Here is a 23,215-nt window from a genome sequence, read left to right on the forward strand (position 1 = left end):
TCAGCTCTCAAGCAGAAGCAATCAATGGCTGAGCCTCATGCTCAGAGGACGACAATCACCTGCCATTATTGGCGAGGTTCTACTTGACTTCACGGCACATCCCCCCCCCACACACACACACACCTCTAGCAGAAAAGGTGCCATCGATCGATCGCTTCACGTCTGCGAGAAGGGCATTTGGAGGCGGCTGCAGCATAAAAAACCCCTCTGGCATTTGCACGTTAAAGCAAGAGGGGTCTGGGTGTAAACACAGTCGCAGAATCCTCTTAAAAATACACAGTGGCCTTTATGATATAAAAAAATAACAAATCACTGTCAGCTAACAAGATATGACGGTGAGCACCAGAGAGGCCGCCTTCATTGGCTAATGTGCCACCCGCCCGACCCAGGAGACGTGAAGCACACATCCTTCGGAGGCTGGAGTCAGGACCCCGGCACGCACCAAAGCTGCACTCTGCAAAAAAGCGGATCTGAGGCTGGGAGGGAAGAAAGGAAATAGGGGCTGCCCCCCCCCCTTGTCTCCTGGGACGACCAGAAAAGCACAAGGAGAAGAGTCGACGTGCCTTGGCCCCTCTCTGGCTGCCCGCCTCCCTCACAGGCTAGTCCAGCCCATGGCCCTTCCCCACGGCAGGTCCTCTCTGGAAAGAGGAGGCAGGGAGGAGGGGCCACCCCTAAACCCCAGTGCTCTGTCTAAAGGGAAGAGGGCTTCCCTCGGCCGCCTGGACCATGACAGATCCCCTAGACAGAGCACCTGTCATGCTGAGCCTCTCTCTGGGTGCAGCAGGTAAGAGACGGGAGGGAGCTCTGGCTCTGCATAAGCAAGGGCCCCTTCCTCTTTTCGAAACCTGCAGCAGCCTCCCAGGCACCACCCCCACTGGACATCCCTCACGGTTGCTCCAGGACAGGCCTTGATTTGGGCGTGTTTGCCTATACCATTCTGGACCGGACTATAAATACCTGTCGCAAAAGGTGACATCACACGACTGTTTACCAGCATTTCCCCCCAATAAATTTTCGCTTCTGCTCAATGTGACCCATTCCTCAGCTCCAGAGCGGAATTACAGTTTGAAACCGCACAGACAAGGAAGACTCGTAAATCACAAGCAGCTCCTTTACAGCCCCGGGGTGGCAGCTAAGCAAATATGCCTCCTGCAACCATTCTGGGCAGCTGACAGCTGCAAAGCCACACAGCCAGCCAGGTTTTCTGACCCACGTGCGCTTTCTGTTAGGCGGGTTTCTCTTGCTTCTTCCGGCACTCTGGGAAGCAGGCCCTTGCTAAAGAACAGGCGTTCACAGCCAAGGGAGAGAAACAGGCTGGTGCTCGATCTCGAAAACAGACTTTGGCAAGGAACAGCACAGTTCAAATCAGAGAACGGGAGCTAGGAGAGAGGGAGAAACTAGCTAATTCTCCCTCTGTTTCCAGAGGCACAAGGATAGGCGAATATCACAGGAAATTAAGGCGGCCAAGGCAACCCGTATTCTGACACTTTCATTGCTGTTTTCAGACTTTAGAAGCCCCCAAACCTAAAACAGTCACGGGTGAATTCAAAGGCAGGGGAAGGAGATCTCTTGGGGACAAAAGCATAACCAGAATAAGGCCAAGGACAGAGAATCCTAAATGATGAGCCAAAAGACCAGAAGTAATGGGCAGATGGTGGACCTGGGCATCATCAGGAGCATCAACTCAGCCACAGAGGCCCCAAATGCTCTCTGCCACTGAAATCGCCCCACAACTGGGACCCCCCTTCTGGAAACAGACTCACTCATCACAGCCCTAGAGGAAAGAGCAGAGAGACCCACCAGCCCTGGCCACAAACAAACGCTGCTAATTAAAACCCCAACAGCTGTTTTGTCACACCTCAGTCAGCTTAGGGCAAGGCCAAGCACAACCCCACGGACAACCAGGTTAAGAGACGAGCAGAGTTTACCGCCACAGTTTTGAACTGGGAGCCCTACAGTCCCCATGCTTTGGGGAGCCCTTTCTGGCTCCGAGAAGTTCATTTAGTGGCAACACCTGAGCCCCTCTAAGCCAAGTACAGTCAGACACCTGAATCAAAGCAGCAGGTCACAAGCCACCGAGGAAGGCCGGCGATGGCCCGTGGCAACAGTGGCTGGCAATTCAGTGTCTGTTCGGCTGGAATTTCCAGTGCCACTTCAAACGCGGGCACTGAAGCCCCAGTTCTGCTCTGAAACCAGCAGAAAGCCGTTCCCAAACCCAGTCTCCATAATATCGATAAGAAAACCAGGGGCCATGAAAAGGAGACACGTGGCAATTCAGCCTTGGGAATGTCGCTAGGACCTGTAATCAAAAGTGAAACAATATTCTGTGCCCTCTTTATTATTTAAAACAAACAGACAGATAGGCAGAGCAGTAATTAATGCCGGAACATCAGAAGAATAATTTGAACACATCTCAGCCCCTGCCCCCTCTGCATGCTGTTAATGACTCCTCTGACCACTAATTCCGTGCTCCAATTCTAACAACATCAACCACATACAACACCAGCGACAGGAAAGCAAATGAATTTTTAATCATCCCTCTGATGTACAGTGTAATTGCTGACTGTCATCAACCGGCAGTTAAACAAAGACTTAGAGAGGAATAAGCATTCCTTAATTGCATGACTGACACCATTCGCAGGAGGCCAACTGGCCCCCGTTATCACAGGAGGGAAGGAAAAAGTGCTTAGGCACTCCTACCTGGAAAGTGAGTGGACTAAAGTGGACGGAATTGGGAGGGGAAGTCACAGGGAGCAGGAAAAGGAGGAGACGCAGCAGGAGCGAGACGGACTCCGGTGTGCAAGGCCTGAGCAGGAGGTGTGGGAGGACGTTAATTCCTAAGAGTGCTGGAAGTCACAAGCAGCTGGATGGCATTTCACACACACACACACACACAGAAAGGCACAATGTGGGCAACACAGTAACACAGGGAGACAATTCTAGCCACCTCCTAGTTCATCTCAGGCTGCAAGGCCCTCCTCACTATTCTGTGCATCCCCCCTCTCCCCCGGGCCTCACCCACTGGCCCCCAGTGCCCCTGGCCTGGCCACCCCGGCTTCCCAGGGATGCCACCAACACGTGTGTGCACCAGGGCTGCACCAGAAGGCAGCACTGCTCCAATGGTCGGTCAGAAGAGACCCTCAACACACGAAGAGACCCTCAAGGTCAGAACGGCCTACTCAGACTGGCAGCGGCTCTTGAGAGCCTGAAGGCAAGGCCTTTCCCACCGCCTGCTGTAGCTGGAGATGCCGTGGGTTGAGCCTGGGGCCTTCTGCCTGCCAAGTGGCTGTGCTACCTCTGAGCCACAGGCCCTGCCCAGAAAGAGCATGCTCAGGGGAGTGGCAGGGTTGGAGGTGGGCTGCCTGGCCCCCCATGGGTCTTGGCGACCAGGGAGTCACTGGTGAAAAGCGGCAGGGGCCGAAGGGAGGGGGGAGGAAAAGGTTTCCCGTTACCTGGCTGAACTCCTCCCAGGAATTACTCCAGGTCCAGTAATGGGCCTTGTACAGCCCAGTCCGCACCGCCATCATCTCGTTGCCGCGGTAATAAAATATTGGCCTGATTGAGAGAAGGGGGAGGGGGGGGACAAAGAGAGATGTGCAGCCGCATGAGAAATGCAACGTGTCCAAACAAGCGGCTTTTGTGGCAGCCGCGGAGATAAGGGAGACAAATACTGCCAAGGAGCCCGGCTGGCGACTCTGCTATCAGTCAGGAGCAGGCGGCCCCCTAATAGCCTCGCCAGCAAGGTTTTCAATTAGCATTTTTTAAAGCGTCCATCAAGGCGAGCGAGAGCCTGCGCTGGGTGGGCAAGAATGAAACGTTACGGGAGTCATCTTGCCGGGGACTGTTAATCCTTGAACTACCAGACCGTGTCATTTCCCAAAGAGCCCGATGCCTTGAAACACACCACGAAGCGGGGCACCTGTGCGACAGAGACACAGGGACCCCGCGGGCCGGATCGGTCATGGGCCCGGCCGTGCCGGTCTACCCCACCCCTGCACCCAAGCAAGCTGGCTCCAGGGTGGAGGGGGGGGGCAGGGGAGGGCTGTCTGGGCAAACGGGGACCGTCTCAAGCATCATGGTGGGTTTTCCCAAAATACAGGGAGAGAGAGAGGCACAGGCAGTGCGGGGTCAGTTGTTGATGAAAGGACGGCTCACGGGGCAGGAAGAGCAGCACAGATGCCCCAAAGGGGAAGTCGGCATCAGTTCCATCCCACAGGAGGGCCAAATGCTCCATGAGATGGGAAACCCACGACTGACACGAATAGCTGCATGTGCGCAGGCCTTAAAATCTGCAGCACCAAGCCATGGGAATTCTGACGCTAGCAAGGGCTCATGGGAATTGTCGTTCAAGGACATCTGGAGAGCCCCCGGCCTAGGACCACTTCTTTTCATTTTCCCCCCTACAAAAATCAGGCATGCTCCTCCCCACAAAGCAAACCCTGGCAGCCCTCTCATTTCGGCTGCTATCCTCATCCTGTTTTTTCTTCTCTCTGGCCTCATCTGAATTCGCCCACATCCCCCCAGTTTCTTTCCTGACGATTTCCTAGAGGAGGAGATTGGTAGTTGTTTCAAACTCCAGCTATTCTTGCTAAAAAAAGGAAGGCATCCCCCTACCCCCCACCCTGTTTTGGTCACACACTGCATCAAAAGTATTTTGGACTGTGCACTTAGGTATGCATTCATCTAATTTTAAGCTCAACTTTAAAGTACCGAACCCAGACACCCAACAGAAGGAAGCTCCTATCTGCAGGCAGCACACTCAGATTAAACAGGATTTTTAAAAGCCCACCTGACTGACAGGGATAAGAGGAATGAAAACAGCACTGGCTGGGACTAGTACTGGAATGAACTCCGACCGGGGACTCCCATGCGCAGACGCCCAGTCATCCCCCAGGCCCCCAAACAACATTCTGGTCAAAAATAATTCAATAAAGGCCAAACAGGATATGGCAGGATTACCTAGCTCAGAGAGCAGAGTTCAACACCTACACTGCTTGCTAAGATGGTGGATATTTATTTTTGCAGTTTAGATGCTGCCCTTCTCTGAGGGCTCAGGGCACCTTACAATTTGCTTGGCAAATATCGTAGGATGACTGTGATCGTACAGTACCAGCATCGTGGACCCCCCTCCTCATGGCCTTGCCTGATTTCCATTAGGAAGCCGCAGCAGTTGTGGTGGAAGGAGTCTGTTGAACTCAAGAGGTGCTTGGCATATCTGCGTGTCCTACCATCTCCCCAGCTCATGTAGTGAATGGAACAAGACACCTCACACATGTTCAGAACATCAGAAGCACCCAGACCATCCAGTCCAGGCTCACAAAGAGGCCAACCAGTTCCTCTGGGGGCCAGCAACCGGGCAGAGAGTCTTCCGCTGACGCTGCTGCCTGGCTCTGGGATTCAGGAGCTTAGTGCCTCTGAATGTGGAGGTGCCACAAATTTCTCCTCCATGAATCTATCTAATCCTCTGAAAGCTATTTATTCTTGTGGCCATCACTGCATCCTCTTATCTGACCTGGAGAGCCCAGGCAGGCTGATCCCGCCAGATCTTGGAAGCTAAGCAGGGTCAGCCCTGGCAAACGCTTGCAGGGCCACCTCGAAGGAATACCAGGAACGCGATGCGAGGGCAGGCAACGGCAAACCCACCTCCAAATGTCTCCTGCCCGGCTGCCGGATCTCCTGGCTACATCACACGCATACCATATGATAAATGAATATGTGAATCCCACATTTTAACCACTCTCTGCGTAAAGGGGGATTTCCTTTTGCCTGCCCCCCTTTGGCTTCACTGGATGCCCTGCAGTGTTTCGAGGGGAGAAAAGTTCTCTTTGTTAACTCCATTTTGTAAGCCTGTCTCCTCCTCAACCTTTTCTCGTAGGGAAGGTGTCCCAGCCCCCTGATGATGTCGGTTGCCCTCCCCTGTACCGTTGAACATGTGAAGGTGACTTGCACCCCGTCGGACAATTCGTCCAGGCGGGCTCAGTGCCAGGCCTCCTGCTGAGACCAGGCAGCTCCCTGCCAGCTGAGCTAGAGGTCGAGGGGACTGGCCCTGGGATTTCCTGGGGGCGAGCCACGCCTTCTGCCAGGAACTGTTCCCATCCACCCCAACATCCTCTGGCAACATGCTGCCCTTCACATCTTGCAGGACACATTCCTGGGGCACAGTTGTGAACGTGCTTCAGGACCATGGCTCAAAGACTACGGCTCCCATTTAAGGAGCCTGGGAACAGTATTCTGCAAAAAAGCCAGGCCAATCAGTGTCCTCACGGAGCTGGAATGCACCCTACTTAACATGCTGAGCTAGAAACAGGAAACACAACATCTTGCCTTTCCACTACTCAGCCCTCCCCAGAAGGACCAGTTTCTGAAACAAGGAGCTCTAAAAATAGCCAGCTGTTCTGGCTCCACACCACACCAAGGAGCAGAGGAGCACCGGTGGGGGAGAGGCAGTGAGTGAGCGCGGGGGTGTTCATAACTCACCTGTCAATTAACTTGCCCTGCAGGATGACAGGTAGGAGGTCGATGCCGTCGATCTGTCTGTCACTCGGAGGCTGCAGACCTGCCAGGGCCAGGCCGGTGGTGAAGAGATCCATCACACTTGCCAGCTGATGACTCACCTGCAATTGACAAGACAAAAGCAGGGCTGGCAGAAACCCAAGCCCAAGTCCCTAAGCAGAGGGAGCTTCTGCTCCCAATGAGGCCTTATTGAGAGGCCTGTCACCGAGAGAGAGGCAGAGGGGGGGGGACGGGGGACTCTCTTCCCAGCAGAGTCGCTGACAAGCCCACACCTACCTATTCCCGGCCCCATCGGGTGTGAAAGCCCCTCAAGCTTCCTACACAGACAAGAGTCTGCCCCTGCTACCTCCATATCTTCTACACAGGGGCATTTAGAGCTATTTACCAACTGTCCACAAAGGAGGAGGAGGAGGAGGAGGAGGAAGTGGCAGGAACCCGGTGAGATCGCAAGGTGCTAGGAATGCTTCAGCCTGGTCTGCAGGAAAATTGGAGCCCTCCCTAAAACAGCTCTGCAGCAGAAATGGGGCTGGAGAAGCGGGTGTGGTGGGACCGGCCCATTTTGCCTTGCAGGCCCAGAGGGACCAAGATGCCGGGCAAAGAATGGAGGGGCTACTGGGGACAGAGCAAGAGGCCCCACCCCACCCCCAGATATACTCCAGGGCTCGCTGCAGAGTCTGAGGCAGCGGGAGAGAAAGGCTTTGGGGTCAGGTGGAGAAGCGGTCATGCTTGCGGGGGGGGGGGGGGGCTGCCCAGGGAATTCATGGGCCTGATCTCCAAGAAGAGCCAGGGCCCAGGGGAGAGGGCTGATTCCATTCCTGGCCTCCTTTGACATTCTTGCCACAAAGGAGTGAAAACTTCTCCAAGAAATTAATCGCCTGTGTTGCAGCCACTTGGATTTATCTGCAACACCATATTGGAGAGGAGAACCAGGGGAGGGGAGGTTACTATTTATATAAACTTTGAAGTATTTTCAGAGGAGAACGGGGGGGGGGGGGGATTTAGTATTTTCTTGGTGTCGACGGCTTTCTTTCATTCCGCTTGCCGTTCCCGTAACAAAACGGGGAGGGGGGGGAGAGATTCCAGAGGGTAACAAACCAGTGGAAAATAAATAGCAAGGAAAGAGAAGACGGCGAAGAGCAGGATCAGATATTCTTCCTATCAGTGAGGAACAGCCGGCATTACGCACGTTAAGGAGAGGGTGGGTTTTTTTAAAAAAATTTTATAAACTCTCGGCATACAAAAAACGTCTTTAAGAAAATGAAATCCTTTCTGCTGCAGGCCATGTTGCGAGAGGAACTAGCCAGTGCCGGCGTTATCAGCGCTTTCAAGCTCTAACTCTGAATCAAAGGCGACAATTAATAAAGTTGCCCCCGCCAGCAACGGAAAGGAGGAAAGCTAAATATTTGAAACTGGGTGAACAAATGTCAGGGTGTTTTTAAATAAAATCCTTTTACATTTATCACAGCAAGCAGACCTGATATCCCTGTCTAATTCAATTTCAATTTGTGCCCTGTGGGAGATAGTGGAGAAAAGGTTGCAACGCTGTCTTTGGGTTGATATGTTCTTTTCTCCTTCAGGGAGCACAACTAGAGAGGTGGGAAGGGGTGTGTGTGGGGGGTGGGGAGCAGAGGAGAAGGAAAGGGGGGGCAGAGAAAGAAAGGAGGATTCAAAGAGCTGCAGAATACCAAGTCCTGCCAGTTGGATCCTTCTAGAAAGCAGATGCAGCACAACAGGAGAAAGGGGGAAACTGTATTTATGGCTTATGAATTCACCTGGAATGCTTAGCCAAAAGATGGAGGGGGGGGGGGGAGAACCGCAGAAAAGGATACATAGCGAAGCTTCGCAACTTAAACTGAATGAAAGGGAATCAAAACAACTGTGGTTCACAAAATGCCAGTGCACGGGTGACCCAAAAATGAGACCCACACACTCAAATTAATCCTGTCTTTATGCTCTTTGTTCAAACACTTCCTTTCACTGCATATCCTGAACAAGCCCCATTTCTCTCCGTCAGGAGTACACTCCACAATCCTTCCATACATGTGGGCCTTCTGAGAACCTCAGCCTTCCTTTGGGGAAGAAGCAAATGTTCCACTCCTGACGTCAGAAGGTTTAGGGCCAGCACCTCCAAGGTGACGTCATATCCCTGGCACAGAGCATCCTATGGCTACCAGCCAGGGCAAGGCAGCTACTCCCCTGTGGCCTCAGAGGCAGGCATCCATTCCTGTTTTGCCCTTTACCAGCCTGAGCATCCCAAATGCTGCCTACAAGCAAAAGCAAAGCCAAAAAGAGAGCCACATTGGCAGTCTGCATAAACATCACCTCTACGTTGGACTTTCTCTGGTGCAGAGGATACAGCACATCAACACCTGTACTAGATTAGACGGGAAAGGTGCAAAAAGGGGGGGGGGGTGCTTTTCTGTCAGCCTCATTGGACAAAGCCCCTGCTTGGAAGCCACTCTTTCCCCTGAAACCAGCCAAAGGTGAGGGACTCAGAGCCCAGCGTCAGTCCACTGGCCGCAGGGAACTGGAAGCCTTGCTGTGTGCTGGGATTCTCCACAGCCACGGAAAAGGGAGAGAGGAAAAAACAGGCAGAAAAGGGTCTGGGGATGGATAAGGAGAGCAAACCTTTTGTTTCAGGGGAAGCAGAAAAAGCCACCAGCTGGGGGGGTGCAGTGGGGGGAGAAAAGGAACACAGTTAACCTGGGGAACTCTGTGATCCTCTTCATTAGAGGCCACTTAAACAGCCACCAACCCCGCTGTGCTCCCAGGGTCAGCCAGCCACGTCGGCTGTAAGCGACAACAGCGAGGCAAAGACTCACGGCAAAGAGATGCAATTTGGAAGATAAGCAGCTAAAACCTCTAAAAGCGTTTCACAAAGACAGGAGGTGGAGAGGGGACACCCCAGCAGCTTGGCAAGAGGCCCTTAAAAGAGAGGCAGAGCAAGGGGGAGGCGCTACAAAGGCAAAGGCAGGAACCCAGGGCGGCCCCTTCCCTCTCACCTGCCTCAGGGGCCCTCAGGGGCTTCGGCATACAGAAGTCTTGGAAGCAAGGAAGCAAAGAGGAAAGAGTGGTCAACATCCACCGTTCCAGGTTCATGTGGGAAGAGGGCTGCCAACGCAACCCCACACAGGAGATAACAGGTCATGAGTTTTAGGTTTTAAAAAAATGATCAGGAATCTCACAGCACCGTAGCCATTTTTGATCTGGCCAAGCCTTCTGTGGGCCAGCGCCTGTTGAGAGGAGCTGGCTGTCAAGAGCTGATCACAGCCTCGCTCACAAAATCCAATGTCGGAGGTGTTGGCAGAACAGGAAGAGTGCTTGGTCGATCTAAGGAGCCCTTCCAGGACTTTGTGGCTTCCTGAAATCTTTCATTGGCCCTGGCAATTATGGGCAAGGGCATATTCAGCACTGCTTCTGTGCGTCACCAAGAGGCCAGCCACGTCACCCTCGCTTGCCAAGAATTCCCTGGGAGGGGGGGCCTTAAGAGACACCAAAAGACTTCTAAAGGAGTCTCCTTCTGCAACTGTTTGAGACGCCAAACAAAAACCACCCCTCTGCTTGAGATGCTGGGCCCATCCCTTGCTGGCAGCCTCCCTTTAAGTCAACGTGTCATTTCTACCATGCCTCCTTCCCCATTTAATTATAAGCCCTGAAAGGAGATGTAAATTAGAAACTAAATGTTTTCTTTGTCCATGAGCACAAAGGATTTATAAAGAATCCAGCTCATGAATAGCCCCTTCTCTCTGGAATGAAGACGTCCTCAAAGGAGAGAAAACGCCCATTATTGACAAAAGAAGCCTGCCTCCCGCAGACTCCATTGCCTCTGCCGTTGATAAAGGCTGGGACAATGGTATGACCACCTGAGGATCACTACCTGCTGATTATTTCCGAGCCCAGAATCACTCTCTTTGGCAGGCAGGCAGGGGAAGCAGCCCTGGCCCGGCAAAGAGAACTTATAATGCGCATAAAATGTCTTGCTCATGTGGTTCAGTTCCAGACAGCAGCCTAAGGGTCCCCAGAAGCAAGCTGCAGTGCGGACGTGTGGACAATTAGTGACAAGCACGCAGCACATCACTAGAAATGCAGACTTCAGCCCAGGGGTCATGACCCACACGTAGGCTGCAAAGCCCCATCTGTGGAGGTCTTCATTTTTTGCTACTGCTTTTTAAGTTGGTGGCCAAGAGGGACCCCTGCCCAATGATTGGTGGGAGATGTTCAGGGAGAGAAGCGGGCAGAACTGCACAGAAAAGCCCTTCTCCCAAGAGGAAGTCCTTTCTCTACGGCTTGCTGATGGCAGACCAGCAAGGCGGCCTTGATGGGCAGTGGAATGTCCAGCAACATTTTTAAGAACAACCAAAGAATCATTTATTTGTGCTAGGTTTGAGATCTGGGTTGGCTCAGTGGGAGAGCGCCTGTTCAGCATGCAGAAGGTCCCAGGTTCAATTCCCAGCAGCACTTCTTGTTTAAAAGACCAGGCAGGAGGTGATGGGAAAGACCTTCTCTGCCTGGGACTCTGCCAGTCTGAGTAGACAAGACTGGCCCTCATGGGCCGTGGTCTGAGCTAGGAGAAGGCAGTGTCACGTGTCTGTGGTCTCTTACCATCACTTCCAGCCCTTCCCCCAAGAGACCCACTGCAAGGACAGAGAAGAACTCTGGCATTTCTTTGACATGCGCGTGCACGTGTTTCCTCTTCAGCTGACTCGGCAAGGGACAATGGAGCCCTGGGGCAGGATACTTTACTGGACTTTGGGGGCTGAGAATGTGAGGAAGGGATGAGTGGAAAGAGGGGCCCCTCCATCTCCCCCAAACACGCACAAGATCTAAACACTGCAGCGCAACGTTCCAGCTGGCTCATCTGCTTCATGAAGGCCGCTGTGTAGACTGACCGGAAGGCAGGGAGTCTCAGCAGCTCACCTGCCCAGCAGGGACGTGTCCTGGCCACCAGGCAATTGCCGGCTCCCGCATGCCACCTTCAAAGGTCGTTTCTTTGCCACACAGGAAGGGCCCGTTGCTGCCTCCTGGAGAAAGAGAAAAGAGCAACGAGATTAGGGGAGGGCGGTATATAAATCTAAATAAATAAATAAATAAAATAATATAAAGAAGGGGGAGAAACAATCATTCAGGAGAGCCTGTCCCACACACAGGGGCTAACTTCCTGAGGTTTGCCAAAGCCCTTCTACAGGTTGCACAGGCCATTTCTGCCCCAGCTCTAGCCATCTGCCTGCCTTTATTTATTTACTTATTATTTATACATACATACACCGTCCCTCTTATTGGCCTGCCTTGGGACAGTTCAATAGAACAGTAGTACATGAGATAAAAACCAGCTTAAAATAATATGAACCACAATTCAATGCTGTTGCATCAATTTTGTTATTAAAAGCAGGTTGTAGCCAGCAGAGGCCTGATATTGTCTAAATTTATTGTGATATGACCATATATGGTAATGTCGACCTGCCTTCCCCCCCTCCCCAAATGATGGAGCTAGAGGGAGTGGGGAGGGGCCCCAGCCGTACAAATCCTTCCATCACTAAATGTTGCATGAAGGGTGGCCTCTAACTCAGCAGGGAAGACAGAGCTAGCTGAGCTAGAATTGAATCCAGCGGCCCTTTTCAGGTCCAGGGTCCCACTGCAGCCCCCCTGAAACTGACCTTGTGCAGGAGCAGAGATAAGCGCAGCTCCGTTGTCAGAGGTGAAAAAGACAAAGGTGTTCTCGCCGATGCCCAGCTGCTGAAGGTGACTCAGCATTCTCCCCACACTGCTGTCAATCTCTCGCACTGCATCCCCATACCTGAGAGGAAGCAGAGGAATGTTAAGAGGTGTGGGGACAGGGCCTTGTGCTCCGAGGCGCTTGCAAGGCATGAGCATGGAGCTGTCCTCTACTGAATCAGACCCTGGTCGGTCAGGCAAGCGGAGTCCTGTTTACTCAGACTGCCAAGAGCTCCCCAGAGTGTCAAGCCAAGGTCTCTCACGTGGAGATGCCAGGAATTGAACCCGGGACCTGCTCCATGCCAAGAAGAGGCCCTACCATAGAGCCACTGCCTCTCTCCAACATAGACATACTTTTTCAGCTGTGCTCCCACAAGTGACAACCCCGGCAGTGAAAGTAGCTCATTCCGCAGAGGAGGCACCTTGACCCCGGGAAGCCGCACCTCTTGCTTGTCAAATGGCCAGCCCTCCCCGCCTCCCTGCTTCTTTCGGGGCCTTTTAAAAGCCTGACTCCAATTAAGCTGGGCCCTCTGCCTCGGGAAGCAGCCTTTCATTATTCATGGCACTCCAGATGGGTCATCGGCACTTGACCCAAGATTGTCCCTCTCTTCATCAGAGCAAAAGGGTCAGGCGCAGGAGGGCGGTGGTTTCAAGGGCAAAGGACAAAACCGTCCTGGAAGGAGGCGGGAGATCTCTGGACCTGCACAGCCCAGGCAGGGGGGAAGCAGGAGAATCCCCACAGGAATGGCCAGGCCACCTGGCGGCCAGGAAGCATTTCTGTGGCTACCAGGCTGATTCCAATTGGTGGCCATTAAGAACATTATCCGATTCCTCTGTTGGGGCACAAGCCAAGCTTTTTTTTCCTTTTAAAAACTGTTAACATGGTGGGTTTTTTGCCTTTAAATCACCTTCTCGTGTTTTGAAATGCTGCCTTATGCTGGTAATGATTTCAGACATTTGCTGACAAAACTAAAATAAATGCAGCACCCAAACTCCTGGTGTGGGACAGGATCGGTGCAAAGGAAGGGTTGCCAACCGACCAGGGAAAAAGTCCAGCTTTGCGGACTGGGGGAGGGTTCTCTCTCTCTGGCCCAGTTTCTCTCCCTCCTCCCCATTCCTGGAAGAGCCAGGAGCCTTCAGAACTGTCGGAGACCCAGGCACGACCTTCAGGCTGAAAAACGGGCTCGGCCCTGGCTCCTTGTACGGCCCTCTGTCCCCAAACCTACCCTTCTGAGCTCTGCCCCCAGCCTCAAAAGTTCCTTCTCTTGCTGCTGCTCAGGTAACCAGAGCAATTTGTTCCAAAGAACAGGGTTGCCAACAGGCCTGGAGAAAAATGTCCTTCCCTTCAGCAGAGGTTTGATGGGCGCTTATTGATCAGGTGATGTGAGCCACCCCCCAGGCCACAAGAAGCTTCTCCTGCCCCCCCCCTGCACCCACTGAGGCTCTACTGATGGGACACAGTATTTTCTCCAGGCCTGCTGGCAACCCTAAGACTCCAGCAATTCCTGCGACTAGATCTGAGGGCAAGGGGCATGTTCCGCCTAAGCAAGTCAAGTCCTCTTCATGCCGATCTCTCTCTCTCTCACACACGCGTTTTAAGTAGGGGGACCTGTATTATTTGAGGCCAAGCATCAGTGCTGTTTTCCCCGTGGCGCTACAGGAGGGATCTTCAACTCAAAAAGAGACTCACAGTCCTCGTTGGCTGGTGCCCAAGAATTCCCTGGAGGCGTACACAGGCGCGTGAGTGGCATCGATGGCCCAGTACAGAAAGAACGGCTGCTGGCTGGCATGCTGTGCGCTAATGAAATCCAGGGCTTCCTGGAAGTGACAGGAGAACCGACTCAGAGGTGGCCACTCAGGCCCTGTAGATGCAAGAAGCTGCAGAAAGGGCCAGGGGATTTTCACAGCATAAATACTACCTGCAAATAGATTTGAGTCAGGTTCGCTTCCCCTGTCTTACGATGAATTTTGAAGTCTTCGTAATACCTAAAAGACAAATACAACAAGGAAAAAAAATCTTCAACAAGTTTTCGGTATTGGGCAATGATTTTCACACTAGTGAATGAAAACTTAGCTCCCTGGGAAAGCAGCAGAAAGTGGAATGAAAACAGAGACAACAGTTGTGGCTATAAATATCATCCAGGTTCCTTTTTCCTATACCAAGCTTCAGGCATGTAAACATACAGGGTTTCTTTCTATCAAATGCGCCCAGAACATGCACGATGATTATGACACCCTTATGCCATCCTTCGCCCAAGGGACTCTCGTCTCCATTATACCCTCCCAGCCACCCTGTGAGGTAGGCAAGCCAAAGGGCACCTGACTGGCCCTTAGTCACCCTGAAGCTTCAGGGCCTTTCCCCAAATGATTTGCTTTGCAAACTTGGCATTGGTAATGGAGTTTTTTGCTTCATGTCCTGCACACAGTACTTTCGAGGGGGCTGCAAGGCCCTTTGGTGCTCGCTTCAGGTGGTGTCTGCATCGGTTCACCTGGTACGTCTCAGCAATTGCTGATGGGTGGTGGGAGTTTCTGGAGAAACGGCGGCAGTGTCCCTGGATCCGGAAGCCGAAGCTTCCTGGCCCTTTACTGGAACTGAAAGCAAAACCAAGCATTTCACGCTCCACTGGAGAAAGGGCCGCAGGAGGGGGTCAGAGGCCCTTCCCTTGCAGCGCAAAGTCAGGAAGGAAGCTAGGCCGAGACGGCTGCGAGACCACCGAAAAGCAGCTACCTGCCAATCATCTCCCAGTCCCTGTACACGGGGATATTTGGAGTGGCTGTATTGTCGTAAGGCCCAAAGTGACAGTTGGGGGATCCAAGCCACTCATCGAATCCGTGCTTCAGGGGATGGAACTCGGGCCGGTGGCCAAGATGCCTAGAAGAAGAAAAAACAGGAATCAATCTGGCAGCCATCCGAGAGGATCGATCACCTCACTGGCCCTGCAAGGAAAGATGGCAAAGAGGAGGTCATGGAGGAAACCACCCAGCATGAACTACTGCAGCCAAAGATTTGGATGCCGCCCTCAAACTCCTCCTTGGACCTGCCCTTTGTAACCTTCCCCACTGCACAAAGGTCCCTGCCCGCTTTCCCTCAGACAACAGCACCCCACATCTGAGAATAAGACACCACTCAAAGCATCAGGGGAACATAATGCCCCGTGAGACTTCCAGAATTACACAGTTCCCATGTTATGGAATCCAACTGGGGGTGTGCAAAATGTGGACTGGCTCTGCACAAAAGAATGCATGCAGCCCCTGAAAATGTTTCAGTGAATGCCCAGCTGTGACCAGAGATAGCCGAGCTGGACACCCTTGGCTCCCCCCACCCCATGGGGGCAGCATCTGGCCCTAGAAACAGACTGATGCGCCGGGCCAGGGGTCTAGCCAATCAGGAACTCCTGTGCTCCAAGCGCCAGCTTAATTAGCTTTCTGCTTTGCCGTGGAGGTTGTTCAGGGCTCGAGGTTGTTCAGGGCTCGCTGCTTGCCAGATTACTCCCTGGAACCAATCTGTATCTGTACTGCTGCTTCCCTTTCCCCAGGTGTACGAATTTACATTCATTAGCACTCAGCTGCAACCCCTTGCCTGCAGCCCGTGGATGTGGATCGGGGTTTGTCGGAGGGGAGTCTGCTGGCTGGATTGGCGGCAATAAATAATTCACTGCGCTGGGTGAGCTCGCTTCCGCCCTCGGCCCGGGCTTCTGATGGCAAACAGCTGGGTCGTGAGCCAACGCTTGCTAGTCTGTGTGCAAACCCCGTCAAGCACAACCGCCAACCTTCTCCCTGCTGTTCCTGAGACGGAAGGGAGCCTTGTGGCACCTGGAAGGCTGACACACCAAGAGCCACATTCAGGGACCAGGAGCCGGGGTGCCACAAGGCTCCACCTTCGTTTTACTGGCAGGGGGGAGCCGGGGGGGGGGTCTGCAGTAGAGCTGCCAGATTCAAGCCCAGAAGCCGGGTGGGAGGCACTGAGAGGCCAACAAAGGATAAGCTTCCCAGAGGCAAAGCTCCAGGGAGTGATGACAACAGAGAGCTTTCACTCTTGAAAGCTCATCTCTTGTTGGACTTGAACCTCTCTGGGCTCAATTTGGCTGCAGCACTCTGGAACCTGGCCTTATTTACCTACTCCAGTTTTATCCCACCCTTTCTCTGAGAACTCACACAGTTTGATCTCTGAAGAACCCTGTGAAGCAGAGGAAGAGTCCTTGCCTCCAGGTCACTCTGTGAGCCTCGTGGCTGCGTGGGGGTCTGAGCCCTCGTCTGGCTGGCCAAAGTCCAGCAGGAGCTCCCCTCGGCCCTCCCCGGCACTTTGATTCTGCCCTGCCCCGAGAAGGCCCAGGTGCCCGTGGATCCTCTGCGCTCAGCATCCCCTTTATGCCAGGCTGTCCCCTTTTTACCACTAGACAGATCCAGCTGGTGATGCAGCCGAGGGATGGCTCAATTTAAATGATGACATTAGATTCAGCAATTCCCAAATCACTAGTTATTCCCAGGCACTCATTAGGCTCAGAAGGTCTTCGTAGCTGAGCGTCAAGGAAACTCAGGAGGGATGTGCAGCGTCCGGGGCAGAGGATGGGGGAAATCCAGTGGAACGACTCCCACCCTGCTCAGGACCGGTTCTAAATGACTGCAATTTCCCTCCCAGCAACAAATCCAAGCCGTTCACCACAGGCAACAGACAGGAGATCAGTGGAAAGAGAGGCGGGCATCTCTGCACCTGCCCTTTCCACCTTCCTCTTCGCATCACCTTTCCTTTTGCAGCTGCCACGAGCCTATTCTTAACAGCCATGATTTATATAGAAGAACAGCTTTCAGAGGCCTAGCAATTTCCTTTGTTAACACCTGCGCCAGCACCGTGGAGGGCTGCCATCAATTTCAATGATCCGACTCTTAGCTCTTTTCAAGGAGCTTGTAGGAGATGGCACGGGCAGATTGTGGGTCAATATTTGCTCACGAGCTCTCCATTTGCTCTCCGCTCACCTACATTATGCTCTGGCTCTTCAGAGCAACTCGGCATCCATCCGTTTGCCATTGGGGAGGGAACGAAACCCCAAACTCACAGAAAGAGCCCTGCTAGCCAAGCAGAACCAAACAGGAGAGGTGTACAGTTTGGGAGACAAGCGCCGGACCTGCAGTGATCAGCACTCAGCAGGGCCAACGATAAAAGATTTTAAGATGGCCATGATGTGCACTGGCACTACAGCTTTATAATTTGTGATTATGAAAATAAGTGCAACATGCTGCATCTAAGATAGCTCTCTCTCTCTCTCTCCCCTCTCTCCCCCTCTATGACAGGACTCAGCTCTGAAATTAATCCCAGCAGGTGGCTGGGGAGATGCCCTGTCGGTGCTCCGAAGACAGGAATCACAGGCGGAGCCAACCGGCTCAGGCTGGGATTCCTCTAGATATCAAGGGAGCCACACACAAAGGAGGCAGCCAGAAAAGCACTTTACCATTTGCCCACAATCTTATTGGCGTAGCCTGCTTTCTTCAGCAGCTCTGGAAGGAGCAGTTCAGAATCTGGGATGCCCCCGACTATTTCCTGGGGTGTGTAGGCTGCATGAAGACAAGAACACTTTGTCAGTCAGGTTAGGGGACTGGAGAGAGATGCACTCAGCAGCAGAGATTAACTGGGCTGCACACCCCGTTAATGAGACGCTTGGGAACACAGACTAAGAGGGGATGGAGCGGCAGGACAGGCTGCCCCACCAAGCTCAAGAATACGCTGCATGGAGACCTCTCGGGAGCGCCCGTTCCGTTCACACATAAAGCTTTCTCCAGTTAGCAAACAGGCCTCTTTGATTCCCAAGGCCTTAAACAAGCCACCAGTCAGCCAATTGATTTATAGAGGCTTAATCAAAATACTGTCACTTGAATGGGGGGTGGAGTAAGTCAGATGTTTGCGGGGGCAAATCAGCCAGAAATATTGGGGGTACCGTCAAGAGGATCCTCCAGTTAGAGATTGCCCTACTTCCTTCTGAAGCAGCAGAATAAAAGGAGGGATATCTCCGAGGCTTTAATGCACCACCTGTTTGCTCGGCCTGTTGCCCCCAGGTGGAAATTATGCAATCCCATTTCCACTTCATGCAGCCCAGAGAGGCCCTGTAGCCAAGCAGCTAAGATGTTCTTTTCAAGCACCAAGACTGCAAGGAGCAAGGCTGGGAAATGCTTCTGCCAGCAGCCTTGGAGATGTCCATCCCCGGCATGCACAGAATCCCATACTCAATCCCAACCCTTCCTCAGGGACAGGACTTGAGAGGTGGGGTCAGGACCTCAGGGACCGCCGCTCATCAGGACAGAGCAGGATGAAGGTGGCCTGGCCCTTGGGCAGTGGCTCTCTCAGAAAAGCTTTTGCAAATTAGAACCTTTTCTACCGAGTTATTGTCAGTTCCTTCAAGCTGACGACACAACCAGCCTTTTCATACTTCAAGCACAGATTTATATAAATCAGCAGTCTTCAAATCGTGACCTGGAATACTCAGGTAGATCTCAGAGCCCTGTCCCCTAGGTGAAGAAACTGCTGCCAGTGAGCATGCACAGAGAGCAAAGGCACTATAATTCCAGCATGTGTGCTGAGGAATAGGACGACAGGTTCAAGTCACTGACTGGTGAAGATTCCTCCGTGACGTCATGCAAAGAGATGCACTGTGTGGCCCACAGTCCCCCTGACTCCAGGGATGCTGTGGCTTTAGCTACCCCTCTTCCTGTCATGTGAATCTGATGTAGGCTTGCAGCTCAATGGGTCACAAGCAGAGCAAATCCTGGGATGGGGGGGGGAGGAGGTTTGGTCAGAGGCTACTAGTTGCTCTAAGTTTCTAGATGCTTTCCTCCATAGTTAACTTGTGCCTCTAATGTACAAGCAACCCTCCTCCATCAGCTAAGAGATGAACGCCCACGCATGCCAATCCGTAGCGTGCACCAATCCGTAGCTGCAAATGCATGCTCTAAAACATATGGTCTCCTCCAGCATCTGCCATTTTGGAACAAACGACACTTAACACCAACCAGATCGGCTCCAATCAGCTCAAGCTGGCACCTCCCCACAGGAGAGCTGGAACGAAGCTCTTTGTGGACAGCTCGGTGGTGCCCCCCAGGTGCCCTTGCCCGGCTCAGCAGAAAGAACATATTTAGCAAAGACTGGATTTCAAACAGATTGTGAACCTACATTATTAACATGCAACTCCCCCTCCCCCCCCGCCTTTGCTGAATGCTAATTAACCCAGCCAAGAAAACAACTACGTTTATCAGAAGGCGCGAAAGCAAATTAACAACTCGCGCACTGGTACATATACCGTAGCATGAACATTTGGAGAGATTCTCTTTTTGCACGTGTGGGAAGTTAGAAGCCTCACACTTGTCCCCGCAAGCAGGGCCAGCGCTCCCGGCCAATCTGTTTGCACAACCGCCGCGCTGAAGCCTTCCCTGGGAAGCGGCTTTCGCTTCTGAGTAATCACACTCGGAACTGGAGCCTGGAAGACGCAGAGCTGCCTTATCTGGAATGAGGCATTTGGTCCTTCGCCATCACTATTATCGGCTCAGACCCGGAGGCACTCTGCAGGGTCTCGGGCAGTAGTCTTGCCCATCACCTACCGCCTGATCCTTTTCGCTGGAGATGCCGGGGACTGAACCTGGGACCTTCTACATGCCCAGCAGCCCTCCCACTGAGCCATGGCCTCTCCCTTTCAGAACCCTGTGCTTAAATGGAGCGCTTGGATCAAGAACCCAGCCAGCACGGGAACCAGCTTGCTTTGTAGGGAAAGAAGCACGTACCATTCCTGGCATGGGCATTGGTGGTGTAGAAGCCATTCCGGATAGGGAGGCGACCAGTTAATAGCGCTGCCCTGGCTGCAGAAGGAAAAGGAAACACGTGAAAGTGCACCTACAGATCATACAGTTGCTTTGCTTTGCTTAGAGCAGGGAGAAATATCAACAACCTCAGATATGCAGATGATACCACTCTAATGGCAGAAAGTGAAGAGGAACTAAAGAGCCTGTTGGTGCGGGTGAAGGAGGAGAGTGCAAAAGTTGGCTTGAAACTCAACATCAAGAAAACAAAGATCATGGCAGCCGGCCCTCTCAATTCCTGGCAAATAGATGGGGAAGAAATGGAGATAGTGACAGATTTTATTTTCCTCGGCTCCAAGATCACTGCAGATGGGGACTGCAGCAAAGAAATTAAAAGACGCTTGCTCCTAGGGAGGAAAGCTATGGCAAATCTAGACAGCATCCTAAAAAGCAGAGACATCACCCTACCAACAAAAGTGCGTTTAGTCAAGGCTATGGTATTCCCAGTTGCAATGTATGGCTGCGAAAGTTGGACCATAAGGAAGGCCGAGCGTCAAAGAATTGAGGCTTTTGAACTCTGGTGCTGGAGAAGACTCTTGCGAGTCCCTTGGACTGCAAGGCGAACAAACCGGTCAGTCCTAGAGGAGATCAGCCCTGACTGCTCTTTAGAAGGCCAGATCCTGAAGATGAAACTCAAATACTTTGGCCACCTCATGAGAAGGAAGGACTCCCTGGAGAAGAGCCTAATGCTGGGAGTAATCGAGGGCAAAAGAAGAAGGGGACGACAGAGAATGAGGTGGATGGATGGAGTCACTGAAGCAGTAGGTGCAAACTTAAAAGGACTCCAGGGAATGGTAGAGGACAGGAAGGCCTGGAGGATCATTGTCCATGGGGTCGCGATGGGTCGGACACGACTTCGCACATAACAACAACAACAACAAAAGAGCAGGGGTAGTCAACCTGTGGTCAACCTGTGCATTTGCTGGCAGGGGCTCATGGAAATTGTAGTCCATGAACATCTGGAGGATCACAGGTTGGCTACCCCTGCCTTAGAGCACTTCTGGCCAGTTTGGTTCGACCAGAGCAGTTCTGCTGTGGGGGTTCTGCTCTGTCTGCTCCCCAACTGGTCTAGTGGAGTGGATCGTCCACGTGGCTGGAGAACCACTGGGAAGGAACTGCTGGCTGCCACAATGTGGAGACAAGCCAGCCTCTCCCAAGGTGCCCTCTGGGAGCTACGCCACGTTTCAGCCAGGATCTCAGGAAACACGTTTCTCTGGTACTCGGGTAGAGAGCGTCTACTGCTTTCGGGGGCACGTCTCATGTGCAAAACATTTCATATCCTGGGTGCTGAACAACAAAGGCAGTGATTTCCCCCACGGACACCCCATGACAGGTTTCAAACATGCACAGCTCTTCTTATGGGTGTAAGGCTTTACTCACATGGAGAACAGAGAGGGTTGGCAGCGTAGAAGTTTGGGAAAAGCATTCCTTCGGAAGCCATCCGGTCTAAATTTGGGGTCTCTTTGGAAGGATGCCCAAACACCCCCAAGTCACCCCATCCCATCTGCAGAAAGAATCCAGAAACGTGAGAAATAAAAGGTCATTCATCATCTTGTAGTATAACCAACATACAGTGCAGCCTGGAGAATAGACAGACATTGTTCTCATTTGGCAACATGAAACCTTGGCTGTGGGTCTCCTCAAAGAACAAGCTGAGCACACCCCCCCCCCCAATGACGTCTACAGCTCTAGGCTTCAGAGAGGAGCAATGGCTGTAAGCTCCACTGGCAGGAAGACAATATAGTTTAAGGGGGAGGAATTCCAGAAGGGGAAGAAGCTTGCAAAAGCACAAGTCAGTCATTCCCGGCAAGACAGCTTCGGTACCGGCCGCAAGTCAGAAACACCCCGTCTCCTGCTGACCTGCACAAAAGGGCAGGTCAGCAGGAGACAGGCCAGTTACAAACAGCCATTCCTTGTCAAGTTGGGCCCAGTCACCCAGCCCAGCCTCTCCCATAAGGCCCTTGGAGGAGACGATCCAGGCGGAGATGGCCAATGTTCCCACCGCTTGTCCCCAGCCTCTGTAGATTAGAAGACACTCTGCTTTCGAGCACGGATTTTCCACGTCGAGCGGACGGGGCAAATTTTTCTAATCCTTTCTGAAAGCAACTTATGCAGTAGCCTTTGCTCCATCCCAGGCAAATTAATTCCAAAGGCAAATTATGCCCTGCTTGAATCCACGGGGCAAAGGCAAGGGAACGGACCACTGTTTGAGAACCGGCCCCTGCCGCTAAACCATTCTGGACCCCGACTCCACCGCAACTTTCCCTGACACCTCTGGACCGAACATAATAAGACGCCACGAGGGAAAAAGAGAGCAAGCCTTTTTGTGGCATAGGAAACACTTATATCAACGGGAGCTCTTTTTAAAAAAATTACACCAACAATTTCAGGCCACTAAAAATGGGGGGTGCAGGAAGTAATGGCCTGGAACTAAAAAACAGGAAATCCAAGAGACACATTAGGAATAATTTTTCTAACAGTTTGGGTCAGCTGAGCAATGGAATAATTTGCCTACAACGGCAGATGAATCACAATTGCAGCAAGTACCCGTGAATAGACCCAGGCCTTGGTCAGATCCGGACACAGGCAGCAAATTTTACATGACTAAATCTTACCCCAGAACAAAAGGACCACCACCAGAGAGCTCCCTCCCGCCCTCCAACAAGAATAGACAGAAGGGAGGGCCAAGGTAGGGGAGAGGGCCAGGAGGACGTTTCCTGGAGCTGGAGAGAAGAAGACTGCTCAGCAGCTACAAGGCAGTTTAGGCATATTCAGAATGTGTGACAAAGACCTGCCCCTTGCTGTAACCCTTGCAACAGCCTTGGGAGGTAGGTCTGTGCTACTCTCCCCATAATGGACAGGGGCACAGGGAGGGGGCTGCGACACAGTCTTTGTTTACATGATGTTCACTGAGTGAATATTTTGCGGGTGTTTCAGTTCTGTGATTCAGCACGGGCTTTTATCCGCATCTTGCTGAGATTTACAAAGAAGGCCTCTGGAGCGAGGAGGAGGGGGGGCTGGACAGGGGACTGACTCGTGCTGTGACTGAGGCTAGCGCCGTGGAGAGGTGGCCTTTACATTAATTAGTGCTGTATATATATTAAATAATTAGATACAAATTATAATAGGTAAATTCTACCAAACAGAACCA

General features: G+C 52.4%; 1 protein-coding gene across 2 annotated transcripts in view; it reads right to left on the minus strand.

Moving 5' to 3' along the window:
* The window catches only part of GALNS (galactosamine (N-acetyl)-6-sulfatase), a 37,599-nt gene that overhangs the window by 13,308 nt on the left and 1,076 nt on the right, over nucleotides 1-23,215 (minus strand). The window contains exons 2-11 of one of the 2 annotated variants that reach the window (XM_077309623.1): nucleotides 21,445-21,568; nucleotides 19,990-20,064; nucleotides 17,673-17,775; nucleotides 14,954-15,097; nucleotides 14,145-14,211; nucleotides 13,916-14,043; nucleotides 12,168-12,307; nucleotides 11,431-11,534; nucleotides 6,478-6,614; nucleotides 3,453-3,555 (exon numbers count right to left, since the gene is read on the minus strand). In XM_077309623.1, coding sequence (XP_077165738.1) covers nucleotides 3,453-3,555; nucleotides 6,478-6,614; nucleotides 11,431-11,534; nucleotides 12,168-12,307; nucleotides 13,916-14,043; nucleotides 14,145-14,211; nucleotides 14,954-15,097; nucleotides 17,673-17,775; nucleotides 19,990-20,064; nucleotides 21,445-21,568 — 1,125 coding nt within the window. Of the gene's footprint in view, nucleotides 1-3,452; nucleotides 3,556-6,477; nucleotides 6,615-11,430; nucleotides 11,535-12,167; nucleotides 12,308-13,915; nucleotides 14,044-14,144; nucleotides 14,212-14,953; nucleotides 15,098-17,672; nucleotides 17,776-19,989; nucleotides 20,065-21,444; nucleotides 21,569-23,215 lie in introns of those variants that run through there. The other variant, XM_077309624.1, reaches the window with a different exon arrangement.

Source organism: Paroedura picta, chromosome 14 (assembly GCF_049243985.1).
Source record: "Paroedura picta isolate Pp20150507F chromosome 14, Ppicta_v3.0, whole genome shotgun sequence".
In the NCBI taxonomy this organism is placed as follows: Eukaryota; Metazoa; Chordata; class Lepidosauria; order Squamata; family Gekkonidae; genus Paroedura; species Paroedura picta.